Below are 23,401 nucleotides of genomic sequence, written 5' to 3' on the forward strand. Positions count from 1 at the left end.
GAAAAAAAACAGTTTTTCATAGTCTTAGCTATAAACGACAGTACGATTTCGCAGGTAAAGAGTTGTTTAACTGCCTGAAGTGTTCTCTTACAGTTAGCAAAGATGGCACAAGTGATATCCTGGACAGCTTGAGTAAATGACTTATTGCAAGGGCTAGAGGCATGTTCTCTGGACTGACTTGAAGAATTATGCTGTCAACCCAAAGGCAGGCAGATCAAATCCACCAACTGCTTTGCAGAATAAAGACAGGAAATCTTTACTCTTCAGAGGTTTACAGCTTCTGAAACCACACTGGAAAGTCAGGCATGAGTCGGTTCTGACTGGACAGCAATGAGTTCAAGAGTTGAAAATCCTAAATTCTAGGTGAAAACTTCCAAGTGGTTAGATGATAATGCAAGGCAGTAGATGATAATTAAAAAGTATGCAGAAATACAAAGAGGCATAGAAATGCCAAAGAGCAAGAGACTCGTGTGAGTTAGGGTTGTTGGAGAAGCATGGGCTTCATGTAGATGTAAAGTGTCAAGGTAATGTCTTCCTATCTGTCTAGCAGAGGATTCTGGTGGGACAATGTGGTTTTATCTAAGGAAGTGCTTAGCTGTTAACCCAAAGGTCAGTGGTTCAAAAACTCCAAGCGCTACTCAGAAGATAAAGAAGGCAGTCTACTTCCATAAAGATGTCCAGCCTCATAAATCCCATTGAGGCTGTTCCACTGAGCCCTACAGGGTCTCTGAGATCTGGAATTGTAGTGGATTTGGGGCTTGGACTTGTCTCAAATGCTACCATTTGAAAACCACTGATATAGTTGAATCAAGCTGTCGTGCAATCCGGAAGGCATGCAGTTTGAGTGCACCAGCTGCTCCGCAGGAGAAAGATGGGCAGTCTCCTCTCATGCCATTAACTGCCTCTGAAAACCTACCAAAGTGTCAGCTATGGCTCGGTTCTGACTTGACAGCACAACACAACAACAGCTGAAGCAATGGTTTGTTTCTCAAGCAGGTATTTGTGGATCCACGAGAAGCCATATGTTCTCATTAAAAAGAAACAGACATGCATATACAGTTTTGCTGTAAGATAATTATTTTTCAAAATAAATTGTCTTTGAAAATATTAGTTCTTCAAAAATAAGACTTAAGACTGCAAAATACATCCTAAAGCCATTATTAACTTTCCCTTTTTTCATTTGTTGATTAGTGATAGATGTTAACATTGATCCACTGATCAGCCTGTAGTTCCCACTGAAAAGAAAATGAGAGGAGAGAAGCTTAATGGCTCGGGCAGTAGGTGTCAATGATCTCTGTAGTCTATGGTACCTCATCAAAGTATCAGATTAAGCAGAACATAGGTGCCTCCCTGTGCAATTTGGCTTCTGAGAGAGGGAGTAGGAAAGGCCCACCTTTTCTCTAACTTCCTAAAATCCGTGACTCTCTGGAGTCAGTCCAGTCCTCGACCTGCATGCCTTCTGCACACATTCCACTATTAAAACCCACACCCAATTTAAACTTTTACCTGATTTTTGTTTAAAACCCATTGCCACTGAGCCAGAACCATGTCATAACTTACTCTCCACTAAGTTTTGTGAGCCCGTAAACCACACGAGAGGAGACTTTCTTTCTCCATCTTTCTCCCCATGGGGCTGCTGGTGGATTCAGACCACCAATGAGGCACCACTTTCGGATCAGCCGCACGACTCCCGCCATTTATGGCAGTTGAAAATACATGGTTACAATTTCTATGTACTGGTGTGATAGTTTTAAAATTGTCACTTTCAGTATTTTTTATTGTGACTACTCATTACTCAGTTCCACCACAATTTCAACGTCTACCGGATGTTTATTGCACTTTAAAAAAATGTATACTCCAATGTGCAAGTGCTGGTGACCTGGTGGGTAGGGAGTTGTTCTGCTAGCCCAAAGGCAAGAAGTTTGAATCCACCAGTTGCTTCATGGGTTAAAGATGGGCAATCTCCTCCCCTGTGATTAACTGTCTCTGAGAACCTGCTGGATGGTCAGCTATGGGTCAATTCTGACTCCATAGTATACAAGAACAATAATATCTATTACACCAATAATACACATTTAATAGAAATATTTAAATAAACATTGTTTTTGCTTGCTTTCAAGTCGAGCACAGCTCATAGTGATCCTATGAACAAAAGGTCTGAAGGCCCTCTACAACTATTGACATTTATCAAAGTTCATAGTTTGTGGAGGCATGTTGTGTAGGAAGTAGATGCCACGCCTACTTCCAAGCCTGTCATAGTATGTTATTGTTGTTTATGTGCCATTGAGTCACCTGTGATGTATAGCGACCTTATGTATAGCAGCTCTGACCCCTTCCCTATCCTGAGCCAGTCTCACTAATTTCGACACATCAACCCCCATTGCTCCAGATAGTGTATCAATCCATCTCATCTGGGATCTCCCTCTCCTGTACTGTCCCTCCACCCTTCCGAGAATGATGTCCTTCTCCAAGGACTGATCCCTCCTAGCCAAGTATGTGAGATGGAGCTTCAAAATCCTAGCTTCCAAGGTGACGCTTGGTTTTACCCTCTCTAAGACAGACCTATTTGTTTCTTGGCAGTCCATGGCATGTTCAAGACTCTTTTCCAGCACCACAACTCATTAGATGTGTATATATTTAAGTAAATATAATTTAGCTATTTAGCTCTAATCAATAGCCTTGAAAATCAATGCCCCAATGTGTTTTAGGGTTTATCTAAATGAAATGTTTTAGGACATTTTCCTTTGTAAATCAAAAACAGTTGCTCCATCTTAACCAAACAGCATGGAATGTGATACGAATGAAAACCAAATGACTTCTGAAAACATTTTATATTAAAAATATTAGTTATAATTCAATTACTAATTCTCTAGTCAGTATTCCTAAGAATTAGTGTCTCAGTGTGTTGTCTACTCATCAGGAGCACAGTTTTGTATGACCTGATTTAGTAAACATTTAATGCAAAGGGAAGAGAGAGCAAACAGGAAGAGCAAGCTCACGGGAAAACAGAAAACCTGTTGCCAGGATTTTCTGGTCTTCATGCACAAGATTTTTTTTTTCCTTCTAAAATTTAAGTAAATTTTTTACTTCCAAAAGTAAAATAAAGGAAATGAACTAAGTTCAGTTTGATCTTAATGTCAGCAATACTTTATTTATTTAATTGCCTAATTTTTGATGATATTTCTGGATTATTGTTATTGTGGCTATTGGGTACCACAGAGTTAGAACCAACTCATAGCTGGCAGGTTTTCAGGGAGAGTCAATTGGCTAGAGGAAACTGCCCATTTTCTTCTGCAGAATAGCTGGTGGGGGCCTCCAACTGAGTGCCTTTGGGATTGTAGTGCAGCTTCTTGTCACCAGGCCACCAGAGCTCCCATCTATATTTTTAGTCTCTTTAATATAAATTCATACATTTCAGAACTTATCTATATTATACATTTAATGTTTTATTCACAATATAATATATAACAAATATTCTTTGTGTCAATGTAACACAAAGAAAGGAAAAAAAGAATCTAGTTTTAAAATACCTAACCAAATTTAATATGAAAAGGGAACAGATTTTAACACTAAAAAGATATTCAAAGAAATGAAGCTCATTATGATGATGCCACATGTATTACCTGTTTGAAATTCTAGCATTGTATGAGTTTAAACAGTAATTTAAAATTTTGGTTTGCTTTTTTTCCAAAAAGAGTTAAATTTTAAAATTAGAAAGAGAATTATTTTGACTATGAAAAGGGAAGAGTAGGAGATGGCATGAAAACAGACCAGCACATGGAAGTCAGCAAGCAAGTAATATTTGAAAGACACTTACACTTTTAAATAAATTTTGCCTAATTAAAGTGGAGGTCAAAGATTAATGAAAAGATATTAGAGATATACTATGTTTGGTCACAGATTAATGGAAAATATTAGATATGTAGTTTGTTTAGTCACTCAAAAAAGTTATAAAATTACAAACTTTCCTTTTCTGCCCTTGAAACAAGAATCTATTTTAATAGGAATCAATAGTGTTATTACAGAACGATACTGATACCTAGTTATATTAAGGACCCTTAGTTAAAAAAAAAAAGGCAACTTCATCTGGGACACTACAGTGAGAGGCTTTGGCTGCCCTCTGAGCAAATACATGTTTGAAATATTAAATAAAAAATATTTGCTGCAAGGACTCTCACCACCATGGAAGTGTACTTGCTTCTATCACATGACCCTTCTATCACGTGATACTATCTTCTGAGTAGAGGGGAGGGTACCTTTGTCTGTGCATCCACGTGTGCCCCTTGGTTGACAAGCACTTCAGCCACATTCACTCTGTCTTCTTGAGCAGCCAAATGAAGTGGGGTCAGACCGCTCTGCAAAAGATTCAAGGCCACAGTCATCTTACAGGAGGGAACACAGGCCACAGAGCATTAACTGCTAACGTGTAGGCTCGTAAGCCCAAATGTCTACATTTTTTAAGAAGTCTAAAGAGTATGCGCATATACCATACCATACCATACCATACCATACCATACCATACCATACCATACCATACCATACCATGTTATGACTGTGGGTAGCATTTTATCTGTTGGCTTGGTGAAAAATTAAAACATTCTCAAAATTGGAGGAATGATTACAATGGACCCTGTATACCTATCATAGTTTTGGAGTATGTGGTTATGAAGTTCCCCCCACACTTGTTTGATCCATGTCTCTTTCCCTGCTTATTTCCTTTCCAAAGGAATTTTACATTCCAGCTGAGAACAAAAATTTATGCCATTTTATGTTATATTCTCCAAAGTCTATCTCCAAAAAAGGAGACTTTATTTTTTTTCCCCTTAGAAAAATTTTGTAGGATTTCCAGCACACTATTGATTGTGTGAGCTTCAGCAAAAAAGAATGAAAAGAAAAGTAATTTACAGAGGCAGGGCCTGGTGACCAGTGACATGTGAGGATAGTATTCTCTCATTTGAACATTCATTCAAATCCAAGGCCTAGGAAATATTTTCTGCATGTTGCTTCTGGGTCAGAAAGATCATCTGTGAAATGTACTGTGAATCTTGTATCATGAGAATTTCCAGGCCATTAGATGACAAACAGCCTTAATGAGATAGAACATCTTCAAAGAATTCTACCAAGGAATACGCAGGTCATGGTTGTCCTAATGACCAAGAAAATCATCATTAAAATGCATACTCTGGTTTAAAACACTTTTTAAATTGCAAAGCTTCCCTCCTCCCACCCCACACAGAAAATAATATCTAAGAGAACTTGAGCTGCTGTAAAAGTTTGCAGATTTTTTTTCATTATCAGCACAGACACTGATTTCTTGAGTCCTGAAGTCCTCTCTCTTCTTACCTACAATTTGTGCAATGAGACTAATAACAGCATGTCCATTTTGGCAGAAAAGAGGAATGAACTGAAACCACTGTCAGGAAGAGTCCAGAGCACTCTGCTCTCTTGCCCAGAATGGAACCTCTCTGGGGGTGGACTGTAGAGAGATGCACTATGAAGCCACAGGCTGCACTTCTTTGGTGGTTTGACTCTACCAGCAGAACAGTGGACAATCTTCTGTGTGATTTACAGCCTTGGAGACCCACTGCAGGGTCACCTGTACGTTGGAACTAATTCGAGGACTGTGAGGGTGAGGGATCCTGGCGAACAATTCTAAAACTAAGAGAGAGTCACTGGCTGGTGGGTTTTTAATAATGTGCCTGGGATTCCAGTAGAAACTCATTCAAACTGATGGGTTCATTTGAAATTCAAGAATAAACTAAGTGCAAACCAGCAACTCCCAGCTGCTGATATAATCACAGAACAATGTCCCACGCTCTACTTTAGAGGAAAGAGATGCTTTGAACATAATGGCAGCCTAGTGCCAAGAATCTGTGTTACAAATCCAAAAGCACAGAGTTTGAATTCACTAGCTGCTCGACGGAAAAAGGGCAGTCTCTTCCCACATGAAAACTTGCCAAAGGGTCAGCTATGAGTTGGTTCCAACTCAACAGTACACAACAACAACAACATTTTTTAAAAGCTGTGTTCATCTACTCTAAGTCTGAGAATTATCAGGACTCTGAAGGTACTTTAATGAGTGGTTCTCAGCAAGGTGTGGCAAGGTATTTCTGCATATCTACCTAAATTTCTCATTGTCCCACCCTCTGCCTCTGTCTATCTGCATGCTGTCCCCATGATTTACCCATTGTATACTTTAGCATGATGTCATTTCTAGCTTTCCTCTGGTCTTGGACAAAGGATTTCACTTTTACATTTCAGTGCACAGCTTCTAGGCATGCACTTCCATCATAGTCATCAGAACTCTACATGGAAACTGTTTTCAAGTCTATATGAGCGCTCAGTGGAAGAATTAATACTATGCAATATTTTGGACGCAGAAGAGAAAATGTATTCTAGCTAAGGCCAGAATGTACTTCAGTTTGAGAAAGCACAGTAAAAGAATCTCATCAAGAAAGATTGAACGTTGTAGCAAATTATTAAAAGGCCTTTCTGTAAATTTAAAAAATGCAAAAGCAAAAATAAATGTGATTATAATGAATATTGGAAATTTCTTGGTAATTCACATTAACAGTGAGACAAGCATTCTTTTTAATGTTTAAAAAGAAAACCACCACCATCAGTATTACCAGAAAAAAAAAAAAGAAATCAAGAATGTCCTCGCTATAATAGTCTAAAAGGATTTTTAAGACACTAAAATGAAAAAATAAAACGTTACCCTGGTTTCAACATTGATCTTTTGAACTAGAGACTTTGTGCCTTCAGAATTTAAACTAGTATTCAGTAAATTTCTTTCAAAAAAGTGCCAAATTAGGATATGGCAGGGTTCAGAGCTATGGTACACAGAGTCGCTGTGAGTTGCAGGAGACTCGATGGTACCTAACAACAAAAACCACCATCACCTAGAAGGCTGTAAATTGGAGCTCTGATGGCCCAGTGGGTAAGGAGTTGAACTACCAACACAAAGGCAGACAGTTCAACTCAACCAGTAGCCAACCCAGGGGCAGGCAGTTCAAAACCATCAGAGGTTCAAATCCGAATCTTCCTGGGATGAGGGGAATGGTGGTGGCATCATGATGATAACTATAGTGCTCAGCTACTGACTGAAAGATTAACTGTTTGAGTCCACCAGCAACTTTTCAAGAGACAGAGAGGTGACCTTCTCTAGTGAAGATTTTTTTTTTAAATTTTGAAAAAAGGTACTAACCACTATCAGAATTAATCTCTGTGAATATATTTTATCTTTGTTTACTAGCAGAGGAGATTGAGACTCAGAGAAGTCACATAACTTGCCTAAATAACACCTCTAATTATAGTCAGACTTAAGATTCAAACACAAGTGTCTGTGATTTCTAACCTCCGGTAGAAATATTTACAGTGTTCGTTCTATATACCAGTGCTATCCTGAGGGGTTAGTATCTGTATTACAGTGAAGAAATGTCAGCCATACTGCGCCAGGAACCAAGAGGAAGCAGAGTACTGACATGCCTGGTTGTGTGGATTACCAGGAGGCTCTAGGTGGTGCAACAATTAAGGCTGCTAACAAAAGGTCAGAGGTTCTAGCCTACGCAGAGCTGTTTTGGACAAAAGGTTTGGCAGTCCACATTTGCCAAAACCAGCGCTGAAAAGCCCGTGGAACACAGTTCTACTCTGATGACAGCAGTTCTTAGTCAGATATTCACTTGACAGCCCTAGGTGGTCTGGTGGCCTATCAAGGACTCTGGGCCTTCTTGTAGGGCTTTGTACTATCACAAGATTTCGAATCATCTGTCCTACGTTTTGGGTGGACCTCAGACTCAGGTATTAATGAGCAGTTCGTGATGTAATTTCTCTGACATGTGCAGTGAAAGGCATTAGCGTCATGAGCCAGTTTCTGACCAATTGTGGGGCTGAGCGTTCACTTTATTTGACAAAAACTTGGGTTTCTTCTTCAACAACAGTGCATATTAAAGATAAAGGCAGGGCTGTGAAGAGTTTAGTGAATCAAGTCTTCATTGCCAATTTATATACAAAGAAATGTAAACTGACAACCTTTTGAATTTATTTCAGTAAACTGCTACTCTAAATATTTTTTAATTCAAATTAACTCTGCAGAGAGGGTAGTATTTCTAACTTCTCTTTGTAAACTGGGATTTAAAACTGTGACAAACAACAAGCAAGAGTCCAAAATATGTGAGAGACTGAATCAACAGGCTAAAATTTGCACCTTCTTACTTGCTCTGTTTTTGTAAAATAACAATGTTGCTCCATAAAGAACATCATGTTATCAGCAAACCTTGGTGGACCTCATTTTAATTTGATTTACTCAGCATGACTTTGCAAATATTTATTTGCCAAGTCTCTTATTGTTAAACAGCTTGCTTTCAGGCCTGGGCTGTGGTAAGAATCTTCATGCAATGTGTAAGTACTGGGCCTGAATTTTTCATGGTTCTTTAGTGAACGTCCCGTAAGGTGAAGATATTGCAGTGATGTGTGCTTTGCAGAGAAAGGAAAAAGGCTACCTTATTGCTCAAGTTCACATTAGCGTTTCTGCTGAGGAGCAATGACACCATGTCCACGTGGCCTTCCTGAGCTGCGAGATGGACAGAAGCAATTCCTTGCCGGGTAACTGCGTTTGCATCAGCACCATATTCCAGCAGGGTGGTTGCAATGTCCATCTGGTTCTTCTTTGCTGCGATGTGCAGTGGTGTATAACCATTCTGTCAACATGAAACACATTGGTCACATGCCGGGGAACAAGATAAAAGTGGGTAACGGTGCATTTTTCATATAGTAGCCTCTCTTTGTAGTGATTTTCTTTGCTTAAGAAATCACGATTAAGCAAGCAAACACTGGTAAATCAAGTGGTGCCATTAATGTAGTGCCCTCATGACATGCAAATTCCTATATAGGAATAAAAAAATAGGGGAAACACTTTAATACAGACAATTTAACACAAGGAAGTCAGGGTACCTGTTGCTAACATTAACACTGATTTTTCAAAAGGAATAGCTCTCGCTTTCATTAAAAAACATGGTAGTGAGTGCTCAATAATTACATACTTTCTTCTTAACAAGAAGAGATTGGAAGAACTCTTACTGGGAAGCAGCAAACTATGTGGTACCATGTGTTTATGTTCATCTATTAACCTAAAGGTTGGCAGTTAGAACCCACTCAGGAGCACTACTCAACAAAGGGCCAGAAATCTGTTTTCATAGAGATTATAGATTCATGGGGGAATCATGTGTTGGAATCAGCAGAAATGAGGGCTTCTCTTTTATAATGGCCATTTACTGCTGCCAGGTTGAAAATTCTCATTTTCATGTTAGCTCAGAAGATATTATCTGCCCCTTTGATATCCTCCTTCACCAAATTCCATCTAAATTCTTTCCTGAGTTTTAGAAGAAAGTCAATGAGAAATTCCTTGGAATTGAGAATGAAGGTGACACTTTGGATACATACAGCCTCAGAGAAGACCAACTGCTAGCCAAGCTCATCGTGTTTTTAAAAAGAGATCAGAAGATGAGGAAAACCTCCAGCGAGATGGACAAGCACACCAATGTGCTCAAATATATCACGATCAGGAAAATGGTGTGGGATCAGGGAAGGTTTTGTTCTATGACATAAGAGGCTGGAATGAATTAGAGTTGACTCTGGTGGCCTAACAGCAAGAAGCTGCACTGAAGTCCTGAAGGCACACAATTCGAATCCACCAGCTGCTCCATGAGGGAAGGATGGGCAGTCTTTTCCTGTGCGATTAACTGCCTCTGAAAATCTGCCAGAGGGTCAGCTAGGAGTCACTGAGTTCCAACTCAATGTCACACACAACAACAACCACAGCAATTAACATTGACAACAATGCTATACTCCTGCACATTCCCTAAACAATATATAACCTCATGTTTCTCTGTCTTGACTGTGGTACCAAGACTGCATTCTCCCACTACGCCCAATGGTCAGCATCTAAGCATCATTTGAAGGATCCTCCTTTCTCAAGTCTACCTCTACTAACTCTAATGAATTGCACTATCCTATTTACATGTATATTTTCTCTCAATAAACACAATCTCACCGGGAGCACATATTTATCATGTATCTCTCACCTCATTGCTGTTGAGTTGGAATCAACTCATAGCTGACCCTCCTGTGGGTTTATAGAGGCTTTTCCCTCTGAGCCACTGGTGGATTGGAACCGCCAGAGAAGGGTCACCTTTGGGTTGGCGGCGAAACTCCCTAGCCGCTAAGCCACCAAAGCTCCCTCTAAATAACTTGAAAATATTTATTAAATGAAGAAAAGAAATATCAAAATTTGAAAGAAGCTTACTAGAGCTTCAAACATTCTAGTATCTTCCTCTTGGCCAATTCTTTTTTTTTTTTTTCCGTGTAAAATAAAAATTTTATTTTAAAAAAAATTCTCTTGGCCAATTCTTGATGCTCAGAAGCAGAGGTGGTCACAATCAAACTTTGACAAATTATTTATTAGCTGTTTCTCAGGCACCTTCAGATTCTCCCGCCCTCTGGAGAAAAAGCTTGCGAGACTCTGTCCTGATTCACAGTCACTTCATGGAAATGCGAGATCATATTTTGACACAGCCATGAATGTGTCCCTATAAAGTATTCCAAAGGAAAATGGAAACTATATTTTAATAGACAGAGGATTTAGAGAAAGATTTTGAGGATTGAAATTTGGAGGTATAATCCCAGTCTAGACGAGGAGTCTGGATCAAGTCACAGTCTTTCCAAGCAAGGAGAATGTTTTGGAAACAACTAAACATTTTGGGGGCCAATGCACCCACAGATTGAGCAACTCACCATTATCAACACTTATATTTCAAGGTACAGGCATCCCCTAGCCTGACAGCTTTTTTCACTTGAAAAGTGTTGTAATTGATTGTAGGTTATTTAGGCCACTGAGTTTCAATCCATCAAAGTGGAAATGTCACTTCCAAACTTTCTGAAACCAGACTCTGTAACTGGATGAGCCCTGGTAGAAGATTTTATATCCCTATATTTAGTCTCACCCTATTGCCATCTGGAAGCCCCAGCTGCCCCAGGAAGCATTTGACCCTCTGCTCTGACACACCCTCCAGAGACCAAAGCCTTTAGAGCTGAATTTGGAGCCTTGGCTGGAGCTCAAGTCTCTGATGAGTGGCAGGAGGTGGGAAGCTGTTCCACCCTCTCTATGCTAAATACAAAATTTCAAAACACCAAAACAAGAAATCAAATTAGTCATATGTTCAACATTAGCTAATTTGAGTGACAAAGGCAATAAGACATAGTCAGGTTTTAATGCCTTATGATATATCTTCTCTTTGCCTTTCCGCAGAGAGCCCTGGTGTCCTGGTGGTCAGGTGCTGCACTGCCAACCTAAAAGCACATGGTTCAAATCTACTAGTTGTTCCACAGGAGAAAAATGGGCAACTTCCTCTTGTGTCTCCCCCCCACCCCCAGATAACCTGCTAGAGGACTATGGGTCAGTTCTGATTGAATGGTACACATCAAACACAACTGATATCCTATCAACTTTCATGATAGACTTTGCTTCTGAAGCCAAGGTTAAGGCAGATTAATACCCTCTCAGACACAAAACACAAAATCTCCATCCAATTGCCTTCAAGTCCATTTTGATTCATAGCAAACCTATAGAACAGAGTAGAACATCCCCATCTGGTCCCCTAGCCTGTAATCTTTATTGAAGCAGACAGCCTTATTTTCCATGGAACAACTGGTAGATTCAAAACACCATGTAATAGTAGAACAATTAATCACCTCACCTCTGAGGCTCCTACAGACCCAACAATCCTCTTGATTATTTCTATTTCCCCCCAAAGGTCCGATGGCCATCAAGAGAAACTCAAGCACCTTCTGTTGTTGTTAGGTACTGTCAAGTCAAGAACTGACTCTAAACTGACATTCCAGTGGGTTTTTAGAGATAGCAAATTGAATGGGAGGAGGCTGCCCATCTTTCTCTTGCAGAGAAACTGTAGGATTTGAGGTGCTTGCCTGATGGATGGTAGTGCAACCACTTACTACTAATCCACCAGAGTGCCAGCATCTTCTGTAAATCCTGCCAATGCCAGACCTGCTGATTGTTTAGGAGTTTATCCCAAGCATCTTACTCAAGGAAGAAGATATAAAGCAAAGGAAAAATAACTCATGTTATACTTTTCCAATAAAAGTTATATCCAAAATATGCATGATACACGGACTGCCAGGAAAACAAACAGATTCATCTTGGAGAGGATTAAACCAAGCTACTCCTTGGAGGCAAGGATTCTGGGGCTTCGTCTGACATACTTTGGACATGTTGCCAGGAGGGACGGGTCCTTGGAGAGGGACATCATGCTTGGGAGGGTGGAGGGACAGCGCAGGAAGGGAAGACCCTCTATGAGATGGATTGATTTGGTGACTGGGGTAATCGGGATGGGTGTATCAGAGGCGGTGCGGTTGGCACAGGATAGAGCAGGCTTTAGGGCTGTTGTGCATAGGGTCGCTATGAGTCGGAAACGACTCGACGGCACATAACAACAACAACAACACACTCAAAAAATGTAAAACTAGCTGATTTTGAACCTCTAATGGAATTACTAAATTTTCTAAAATATTTCTAATTTCTGGAGAATAAAATGAATTTTATTTGCCAAATGAAAGGAGACTGATGTGTTACTCAGAAAAAAGAAACCATGTTAAGGCTAAACTGTAAAACAACCTTAAAACAACACAATCAAATCAAATAGAGAGGACTAACTATTTGCCATGTTTGCTTGCATTTCAAGATGAAAATGAAAACAAATGCAATTTAAAATAATAAAAATAATTTTAGAGTTCACATAAGGGTTTAGAGTAGACCCTGGCTCATGGACACATTAAAATAACACCAGAAAAAGGAAAGAAAAATGAACAATCACTACACTTCATTACAATTAAAATTAAAAAATTTAGAAATGAATAGTCATTACACTTCATTACAATTATATCTCATTTCTTTTAAAAAAAAGGTAAAGATACACTTTTACATTAGAAATTATATGTTTGTAAAGGTAAAAAATGGTTATTAGATTTCGAAAAACAGATTTAAGGGTTTGATTTTCAATTATAGATTGTCTTGGGAATATTCTGGAGAATAGGGGGAGGAAGTGATATAGAAATGCAGGAAACAGGGGGCTGAGGAGAAATACCTATCAAAGGCATCATATTCTCTAAATAAAGAAGTTTTCTCTTAAAGTAACCCAGAAGTGGCCAAGTTTGTTAACTTATGTGTAGAAGATATTTGATCTTAAAGTACACATAGAATAAGCATTAGGGAGGCTAACCGGTCCTTCAATCATTTAGTAAAACGAATCCTTTAGTAAAATCCTATTTAGTAATAATAAAATAGTATTTAGTAAAAAAAAAAAATTGATAATGTTTAAATCATGGTGTTCAACATTCCATGATTCTCTGGCCATGGCCCATTTAAGATCTGTGTTTAAACAATTCCTTCTTTATGACTTGTCCTTCAACTCAGAATACCAGAAAAACGAAGGTGCTCCACGCTCCATGCATCTCTCTTCTGGGAAATCTAGGTTGTCTCCTAGTCAAAAATGCCCCAACAATAAGAATAAATATTCTCCTTAGCAAGAGCTGAAATACATAGACAGCTTTCCCCAACCTTACACTAGTAAATGCCAATATGCAAAGGGAAGGCAGTATTTATTGCCAGGAAAATGTAACACACACTTTATGACTTTGGAAAATCTGCACTTTCTTACTCCCCCGGGCTATGCTCATATTTTAACATAGTTAAGGGTTCTCCAACTTCTTCCCCTCCCTAGGCTCCAGGATGTCCTGGATTTTTAAGAAAAACCATCAACAAGTAAATAGTTATTGAGAATCTGCCACACTATTTGGCTAAATAGCTGAAGACACGTTTCCTAAGGAGATTATATTTCTGTGGTGTTAAGTGGCACCTAAACTGGGGTGGGGGCTACTGTAAATAAAGGAACAATAGTTACATATTGAGAGGCTGAAAGACACAGCTCAACAGTCTCCGTGCGCTACTTGAATTATAGGTACCTTTGCAGCTGCGTGAGGTGAGGCTCCTTGGTCCAAAAGCAGAAGCGCCACTTTCTGATTATCGTAGTGTGTAGCTACATGCAGTGGAGTTAGCCCGCTCTGAAAACACGTGCAGAAACAATAACCAGTGTCACAAGTGCCTTAATATCAAAGACCTAGATTTAGGGAAGTGAATTAGATTGGATATAACACAGAGCATATAACTTGTTTTACAACTTCCACAACAACTGGACCCATCATTCACCTCCTATTTCCCAAGTGTTCTTCATCCTAATGAGACATAACTAGAGCTTCATTATCATTTGAGTGGTAGTTGGGGAGTATTAGCAAGCACGCCTTTGTGTCATGGGAGTGGCCTGTTACAGGGCGGCCAATGACCTCCTACCTTCCCTGCAGCATCAGGGGATGCACTTTTCTGTAGCAGGAGATTGGCTACTTCAAGTTTCCCATATTTTGCTGCCACATGAAGGGGAGTAAATCCTTTCTGAAACGAAGAAACATAACACAATGAACAACAAAAATGGCATAAGGACATCACTTTTCTAATGATGAAGTACAGTTAAGCCTGCACGTAAGAACAAAGACCAGAGGATGAAAAGTTGCATCCTCTTATCACCGTGGATGAGCAGGGTATGTCCGGATCTCTAATCTTTCTCTCTCTTGGCCAAAGCACGATATGCCATTATTTCTGAGCTTTCTCGGGCTTTTCACTAAGATGGGGCTGGGGCTGGGACTCCTTCCAAGTCCATTTTGAGAAAAGAGGGGGTGCCGGTGGTGCAGTCCACAAGGAGTTACACTGACAACCCAGAGGCAGCTCCTCTCTGGTGGTTTGAATCCACCAGAGACTCCGCTGAATAAACCTGGGCAATCTTCTCAAACGAGACTACAGCCTCTGAAAAATCACTGGAGGGTCAGAGATGCACTGGTGCTGACTTGATGGTAGTAGTGAACGTGTGTGGAGAGAGCAGATCGCAGGGTGCCAAGCTCAATTTGGGGAACTTCTACAAGAGAATGTTTGAGAAAGCCCAGGTTATGTCAGGACCTCCTGGAACCACTTTTCACCACACCATACCCTTTTCTCTTCTCCTTTTCTATCTCCCCAGTGTCCACATGTCCTTACACATGCTCAGATCTTCAGGACTGGAAGCCAGGTTGTCTCTCATCTTAGCTTTCACAGGTGAATCAAAATGGCAAATGGTTCTAGCTCAATAAACAGAAGATATTGAGATCCTGAGAGTGTCTGCTCACCCTTTCTTCTGTCTATAACAACTACCTTGGTGTAGAAATCCACCTCTTGTCTTGGACGTATTATAAACGTACCCTACCAACAGAGTGAAATGGGGTGCTAACCATGTTAATCATTACCTAGGATTCGAAAGATAGGTATTTCTATACCTATCACTCTGCTGGGAGCAATGAAAAATATGTATTTTAGGGGACACAACAGGATCCCAAGACTTGCTTTCATTACCTTTGTTGTTATAGAAAGAGATGCGCCATGATCCAAAAGAAATGAAGCAACGTCTTCGTGTCCCTCTCGGGCTGCAAGGTGGAGCGGGGTGTAGCCTGACGTCGTGGCTGCGTTTGGAGATGCTCCTTGCTGGAGCAGCTGCTGGACTATGTCCGCCTTGCCCAGTCTGGCGGAAATGTGGAGTGGCGTTTGGTCATCCTAAATGGCAAGGTGGAAATGCAACGCTGATGAGCAGACAACACAATGTACAAACATACTGTACAAACTCTGAATGTTAGCCGTTTGAGAAGACAGACTTCAAGCAACTCTTTGATTGAATGCTAGAAAGAATCTTATTTTTTTTTTTAAGGTTAAGAAAAGTGAAGATAGTAGACATCAGATCTTTAAATATTATTGGCTTCACCTATTAGTCTGAAAACTATCAAAGGCAGTTACATCTACAAATTTTCCCCATCATAATTATGACCCCTGCCATAATTTCATTTTTAAACTCTAAGGAGTTCTTTCTTGATGCGCAGGAGACTATATCCCGGGAAAATGCAAATAGCTGGTAGGTTTATTGTATTTCTACCCATTACTGGTTCTTAGTAATGACTGTGTTGGTTCCGTCTTCTCAGGGTCACAAAAGAGGAGAACATGAACAGTGTGGGATTGGGCAGATGTGCCCTGCACAAAGGTTTCCACACACGATGGCTTATTGGAGAGGAAAGCTATCCTCTTCTTGAACGGGTTGCATTTTCCTAGGGAATATGTATCTTTGTGGCTGTCAGATACCATTTTAACAAGTCCATTAGCTGAGGCTGACCAGGTTCCGTAACCTCCATTCCTGGGAAGAGGGACAATAGAAGCAAAGATATCAACTGATGAGATCTGTGGGAAGCTCTGGGAGGGGTTGGCCCCAGCACAGGGCCCTCAGTGGACCCCCGGGTGACTACCTCACACAGGGTGAATGCATAGCTCAGAGAAAGATCAAGTGAGAGTGACAACTTGACCCACTGACAGTTCGATCCCTAAAGCCCTGGGTCTAAACTGGAACCCCTGGAAGAGGCTCAGGTCCCATCTTCCTGCATAATTAGAAAAGTCAGGGCAAGGAAGTGAAACAATTCACCACCTGTGTCACCTCTGCCTCCCTCAGTTCTCAAAGTACCCAATCTGATGGATGAGGTCCAGCCAAATCTATAAGGCTAAGCTCAGCCTCCTAGTACCCAGTGATGGTGAAGACAGTGTGCGATGAGCCTAGGAAAGGACTTGGCAGTTGTGAAATATCAATATCAATATCATCATCATCATCATCATCATCATCATCATCATCATCTCTGCCCTCCTAAATCTCCCCAGATAGCATGACCCCACCTTCCCTGAGCCTCATACATCTTTCAAGTGAACCCTGTCTCATCAGTAGTGTTATCCTTCCCCATATGGTCCCAGCCTGGGTGCCCTAGAGGTCAAGGGCTGGCATGACCTATGGCTCAAATGACCTGAGGAGTGGGAGGGGCCACCCAAGTGGGATCATCATGTAGGCCTGGCCTGAATCAGCCTTCTCTGAACAACTACGTGTTACCTTTGGTTTCATGTGGTAACTGATGGGGAGAGCCTCTAGGGATGAAGACGAAACCCTTTTCTGAAATGTTATGAAAAAGATGAGCTCTTTATGTGTTCTAAGAAAACATGTTGATGTCTCGAGTATCACTACCCAAACGAGCTAGTAGGGAGTTGTGTCTAGAATGTGAGGCTTGGTTACCAGGGTTCCAGGTTCTACTTGGCTCAGTTGCCAAGGAAGTACGGTCACAACCTGAATTCCTTTACCTGAGCTGCCTCTTCAGCTGAAATTTCCTCAAAGGCTTCTCTCCTCAATGCCATCTCATAAATGTAAACAATGACAGCACAGCCCTTCCCACAGAGCCCAGGCAAACACAATGTGTATTCAGGGCTCCAATTTTGAAATGACAAAGCTGAGCTCATACCTGGCTCCTCCTTCTTAACAAGTATGTGACCCTGGGCAGGTTATTGTCTCTCTGTTCACCTTCCGCCTCCAGTCTCCTTACCTGCACAATAGAGACCTAAGATCCACTGTCTAGGGACTTCATCAAGTATATGTAAGATGTTAGGTACCATTCAGTCAACTACAACTCATCTTGTGTCATCCTTACAATCTCCACCATGCTAAAAACCATTGTTGTGATCGCTTCATCAATCCATCTTGTTGAGGGATTTCTTTTGTTGACCCTCTTTGAGAGATGTCTTTCCCAAGCGCATACCTAAAGTATGAGATGACATTTTACTGTTCTTGTCTCAAAGGAGCACCCTGGTTGCACCTCCTCCAAGACAGATTTGTTTTCTCAGTAGTCCATGGGATAGTCAAGATTCCCCATCAACACTATCATTTACAGGCAGCCCCTCTTTAGTCTTCTTTATTAATTATTCAAATTTCACATGCATACAAAGCAATTGAAAATATCATGACTTGAGAATAAAAAATGAGGTTGGAGGCATAGCACTCCCTGACCTCAAAACCTACTATACTGCAGTGGTAACCAAAACAGCATGGTACTGGTACAAAAACAGGCACATTGACCAATGGAACAGACTTGAAAACACAGAAATACACCCAGCTATCTATGGTCAACTGATATTTGACAAGCAAATCAAAGCTATCAAATGGGGAAGTGATAACATCTTCAACAAATGGTGCAAAAAAAGGCAAAACTGGACTTCCACTTGCAGAAAGCTGAAACAGGATCCACATCTCACGCCACATACAAAGATCAATTCAAGATGGTTCAGAGACCTGGGAGCAAGGCCCAAAACCATACCTTTCTTAAGAGACAAACTGGAATCAAGCTTAGAAGCAATAGTACAACATATAAAGAGACTGCCAAATACAACCAGAAATGCACAATCTAAAGAGGATAAAATTGATGCATGGGACCCTTCTGAAGATTAAATCTCTATGCACATCAAAAACTTTTTCCAGCTGGGTGAAAAGAAAATCTCCAGACTGGGAACAAACATTTGGTAATTCCATCTCAGACAAGAGTCTTCTAACAAAAGTTTACAGAATACTCCTGGGCCTCCACAAGAAAAAGACTGAAAACCCAATTGCAAAATGGGCAAAAGACATGGAAAGAATTTTCACAGAGGAAAATGTTCAAATGGCAAACAGATTCATGACGAAATGTTCCAAATCACTGCCAATAAGAGAAATGCAAATCAAAACCACAGTGAGGTACCATCTCACTGTAGTTAAGAGTGGCAAAGTTGAACACGGAAGCAAGTGATAGATGTTGGTGAGAAAGGAACTCTTATACATTGTTGGTGGGATTGTAAAATGGTGCAACCATTCTGGAAGGCAGTTTGGCACTTCCTCAAAAAAGCTGGGCATAGAAATTCCATATGACCCAGCTATTCCACTACTTGGAATATACCCTGAGAATATGAGAACTGAGGCACAAACTGATATTTGTACAATGCTCATAGCAGCATTATTCACCATCGAAAGAACATAGAAACAGCCCACAGGTCCAACCACAAATGAACTGATTGAGAAATTATGGTACATTCACACAATGGAATACTATGCAGCACACAGGAGCAATAACTTTGTAAATTATTACCTACCTTGGAGTGACTGGAGAGCATTACGATGAGTGAACTAACTCAATCCCATAAGGATAAATATTGCATAGAACTGTTATTGTAGAATGAGTATAAGGATCCAGGAGGGGTGGGAGAGGCTGGAAGCAGAGGGATGTGGATGTGCAGAAGGAGGGGATGATTAATCATTGGGTTGTACAATTTGATGGGAAGGGAGATGAGGGAAATTGAAAGAATTTGTTCAAATTTGTATTTGAATTTTATAAATAAACTAGTAGGAAAAAAATCTAAAAAATATGACTTGGGTCAGGTACTTAGTTTTTAAACTGCCATTATACAAAACCGGTAAAAGTCATGGAATGGTGACATGAATGTTACGTGCATAAACTTAGTGGTGGAATATTTAAAGAGGAAATGGGAAGCAGCATAGAGTAAAACTCAATATAGGAATGAGTTTCGGCAGTGTGATCCTGGCAAAGTAATTTCTCCCGAACCTGATACCTTGTCTGCATCATAAAGAGAATGGAATGAAACGAAAATCATATCTCATCATTGTGATGAGTTTTTTATGTGTCATGTTGCTTTTAGTCCCTTGGAAAACTGACCTAGGTGGGATCCTGTGGCAGAAATGGCAGTGATAGGAAAGGCTAGCAATGTAGCTGAGGGAGAGGTGCATAACTTTTCTGCTAGCTATGAGCAGGGTTAGCAAAGGAGAGGACAAGAACAAAGATGCATGCATTAAAATAAAATTTAAAAATCCCCACAAAAACTTTCGTTAGACAACTGTTTCTTGGTCTATGCATAAGTTTTGCATGAGTACAACTAAATATTCTGGGATTCCCATTCTTCTCAATGTTTGCCATAATTTGTTACGATCTATAAGGTGAAATATCGCTGCTGAGTTAATAAAACACAAGTAAACATCTTTCTTGTATTCTCTGCTTTCAGTTAAGATCCATCTGACATTAGAAATGACAGCCCTCATGCCATGGCTTCTTCAGAATCCAGCTTGACTTTCTGACAGTTTTCTGTTGATGTACTCTTACAGCCATTTTCGATTAATCTTCAGCAAAATTTTGCTTGCATGTGATATCAATATTGTTTGATAATTTCCATTTTTTTGTTGGATCACCTTTTTAGGAATGGGAATATGGATATCTTCTTGGCATAGACTAATGGTCACATCAGGGCTGCATCTGTTTACTGATAGGTCATCATAATTCCTAGAGCATTATTTTTGCCAGTATCTTTAGTGCATTAGACTTTTAATCAGTGTATTAGACTTCTTCTAATATTACTATTAAAATTAGACTTAGAATTAACATTAGACCTCTAATAAGAGGATTAGACTTCTTCTAATATTACTACTGACGCTTGATGATGTAGAACTTCTTGAAATGACTCACTGTTCTTTATCGCACAGTGACTCTGTATTCCTTCCAGCTTCTTTTATTTTTTTAAATACTGGTTTATTTACAAAATTCAAATACACTGATTTTGAGAACATATTCTTCCAATCTCCTCACCCCCACATATCAAATTGTACAACCCCATAATTAATCCTCCCCTCCCTTTGTATCCTCATCCCTCTGCTTTCACCCTCCCCCAACTCCCTTGGATCCTTATACTCATTCTATAATAATGGTTTTATACAATATTTGTCCTGTGAGACTGAGTTAGTTCACTCATCATAATGCTCTCCAGCCTCTCCCATGTTAGGCAATAATTTACAAAATCATTGCTCCTGTGTTCTGCATAGTATTCCATTGTGTGAATGTACCATAATTTCTCAATCCATTCGATTGTGGTTGGACATCTGGGCTCTTTCCATGTTCTTGTGATGGTGAATAATGCTGCTATGAACATTGGTGTACAAATCTCCATTTGTACATCAGTTCTCATTTTCTCAGGGTATATTTCAAGTAGTGGAATAGCTGGGTCATACGGAATTTCTATGTTTCAGCTTTTGAGGAAACACCAAACTGCCGTCCAGAACGGTTGTACCATTTTACAATCCCACCAACAATGTATAAGAGCTCCTTTCTCGCTACGTCCTCTCCAACATTTATTACTTGCTGCCCTGTTAAACTTTGCCACTCTTACTGGAGTAAGATGGTACCTCATTGTGGTTTTGATTTGCATTTCTCTTACTGGCAGTGATTTGGAACACTTCTTCATGTGTCTGTTTGCATTTGAATATCTTCCTCTGTGAAAATTCTTTCCATGTCTTTTGCCCATTTTGCAATTGGGTTTTCAGTCTTTTTCTTGTGGAGGCCCAAGAGTATTCTGTACACTTCATTAGGAGACTCTCGTCTGAGATGCTATTACCAAATGTTTGTTCTGAGTTGGTAGGTTTTCTTTTCACCCTTTTGGAAAAAGTTTTTGATGCACACATGGATTTAACCTTTAGAAGGTCCCATTCCTCAACTTTATCTTCTTCAGATTGTGCATTTCTGCCTGTATTCTCTAGCTTCTTATGATGCCTCCATTATCATTCAAACTTTTGCCCATTGAAATGTGAAGTATTGCCACTCGAAGCTTGCATTTATTTTTCAGTTCTTTCAATTTGAGAAATGCTGAGCATGTTCTTCCCTTTTGGTTTTCTAACATTAGCTCTTTGCCCATTTTGCTATAAGACTTTAAGAGAATATAGGAGTATCATATTAAAATTCACCCAAAGTCATGAGGCACTCACTAAGTTCTGTCCCTTTAATGTCTTATGTCCAAGCAGGAAGGATAATTTTTCCAATTTGGGATATGATTTTCCAATTTCTAATGGTCTAGTTATGGTTCTCAAAAACTAAATTCCCTACAAGAATATGATGAATTTTAGATAAATCCACTGAGAAGTGGCAACTGAGAGAAGAGACTAGATCAAAGGGCATAGCTGGAAGGGTGGGTGGATGGGAGTTAAAGTCCAAGCAAGTTTCATAAAACCAATAGGAAGCACAAAATGAGAGTTTGGTGAGGCGTTACAAGAGGGAAGAGAAATAGGGAAGTTATGAGTGGATAGATGATAAAGAAAAATGTCATCTACCTCTACGACATCACCAGCATACATTATACTTAGCACTGAAAATGTCACAGGCTGTGTCTGCTTTAATTCCTTAATATTCCCAACAATCCTGTAACTTAGAACTATCATCATCCTATTTTTTAGATGATAAAATTATCTAAGGAAATATGGCACAAAAATGTTAAATAACTTGTCCAACATTGCACAGCTAGTAAATGGTAGACCAAGATTTAAACTCAAGCAATGTGGTCAAAGTGGTCAGCCTCAAAACCATCATTATACATACTCTTTAATAAACAATCATGTCCTCAGTTTCAGCTTGTGAGTGAAACCCACTCCCAATAGATAAGTGTTTCCAATGTAAGTAGTGTCTCTTACAAATGGGGGGGTTTCTCGCAATCTACAGCAGACAGAGTTCAGCCTCATTTTCACCATTTCATTTTCTGGAAACTCTGTGTTTGAGTCATTCAGCTGAGTGTGGGAAGATCTCTGGGCAAAATGATAATTTTGGTTCTTAATCTTTCAGAGATTAATGAGGCACCAAGAACAATCTCTGACACCAAGTTCTTGTTCTTTTTAATTGTGTTCAAAGAGTGAATGAACAAATATGAAGGGAATTAGTCTTGTGAAATTATTCTTGAGTAGAAACTGGAGTTTGTTCACAAATGCAGGGAAGTTTGCTTGAAAGAAAACATGTAATATGTTTAAAAGATTTATGAAAACCAGGCGTTTCTCCTCCCTTAGCAGCAGAGGCTTTCATGTGCTGCACGTACCTTAGCTTTAGCTTCGACCTGCGCCCCGTCTTGGACCAGATACCGCACAACTTCAGCTTGGCCTGATCGAGCTGCCATGTGCAGAGCTGTTTCTCCTCTCTGGGGAACATAAACCAACATGAATGAGCCACAGTTTGGAAGTAAATGGGCATATTTTATTGGACTAGAGTTTATGATGGAGGTTACTGTTTTTTTCATTAAAAATTATTCCAAGGCCTTCTATACTGGAAGGCTAGGAAATAAGATCTGAGACTAACTCATGTTTCTGAGGCTTTTGTGTAACCCAAAGAAGCCTTGTCACCAACAGCACCAGAAACATTACTCACTAGTCCATTGCACGACCTCAATTCCCTTCAGAAGAATGGTTACAGGGGCCAAGTTGGAGGGTGAAGAGAGGTGGGCACAGGAGGGGTGCTCCGAGGGAGAGGCCACACTTTGTCTACCTGGGGCAGCTGTGGAGGAATGCCAGCTTCATGATGCTACACCCAGCTGTGGTGTGTTTGTTTTTTTGTT

General features: G+C 40.0%; 1 protein-coding gene across 2 annotated transcripts in view; it reads right to left on the bottom strand.

The window, feature by feature from the left end:
• The window catches only part of ANK3 (ankyrin 3, node of Ranvier (ankyrin G)), a 662,526-nt gene that overhangs the window by 135,578 nt on the left and 503,547 nt on the right, over positions 1–23,401 (bottom strand). For both annotated transcript variants that reach the window (XM_006895588.1, XM_006895587.1), the window contains exons 13-18: positions 22,889–22,987; positions 15,506–15,703; positions 14,420–14,518; positions 14,035–14,133; positions 8,502–8,699; positions 4,257–4,355 (exon numbers count right to left, since the gene is read on the bottom strand). In XM_006895588.1, coding sequence (XP_006895650.1) covers positions 4,257–4,355; positions 8,502–8,699; positions 14,035–14,133; positions 14,420–14,518; positions 15,506–15,703; positions 22,889–22,987 — 792 coding nt within the window. The remainder of the gene's footprint in view (positions 1–4,256; positions 4,356–8,501; positions 8,700–14,034; positions 14,134–14,419; positions 14,519–15,505; positions 15,704–22,888; positions 22,988–23,401) is intronic.

Source organism: Elephantulus edwardii, unplaced genomic scaffold (assembly GCF_000299155.1).
Source record: "Elephantulus edwardii isolate Elephantulus edwardi_28Jun2011 unplaced genomic scaffold, EleEdw1.0 scaffold00170, whole genome shotgun sequence".
Lineage (NCBI taxonomy): Eukaryota > Metazoa > Chordata > Mammalia > Macroscelidea > Macroscelididae > Elephantulus > Elephantulus edwardii.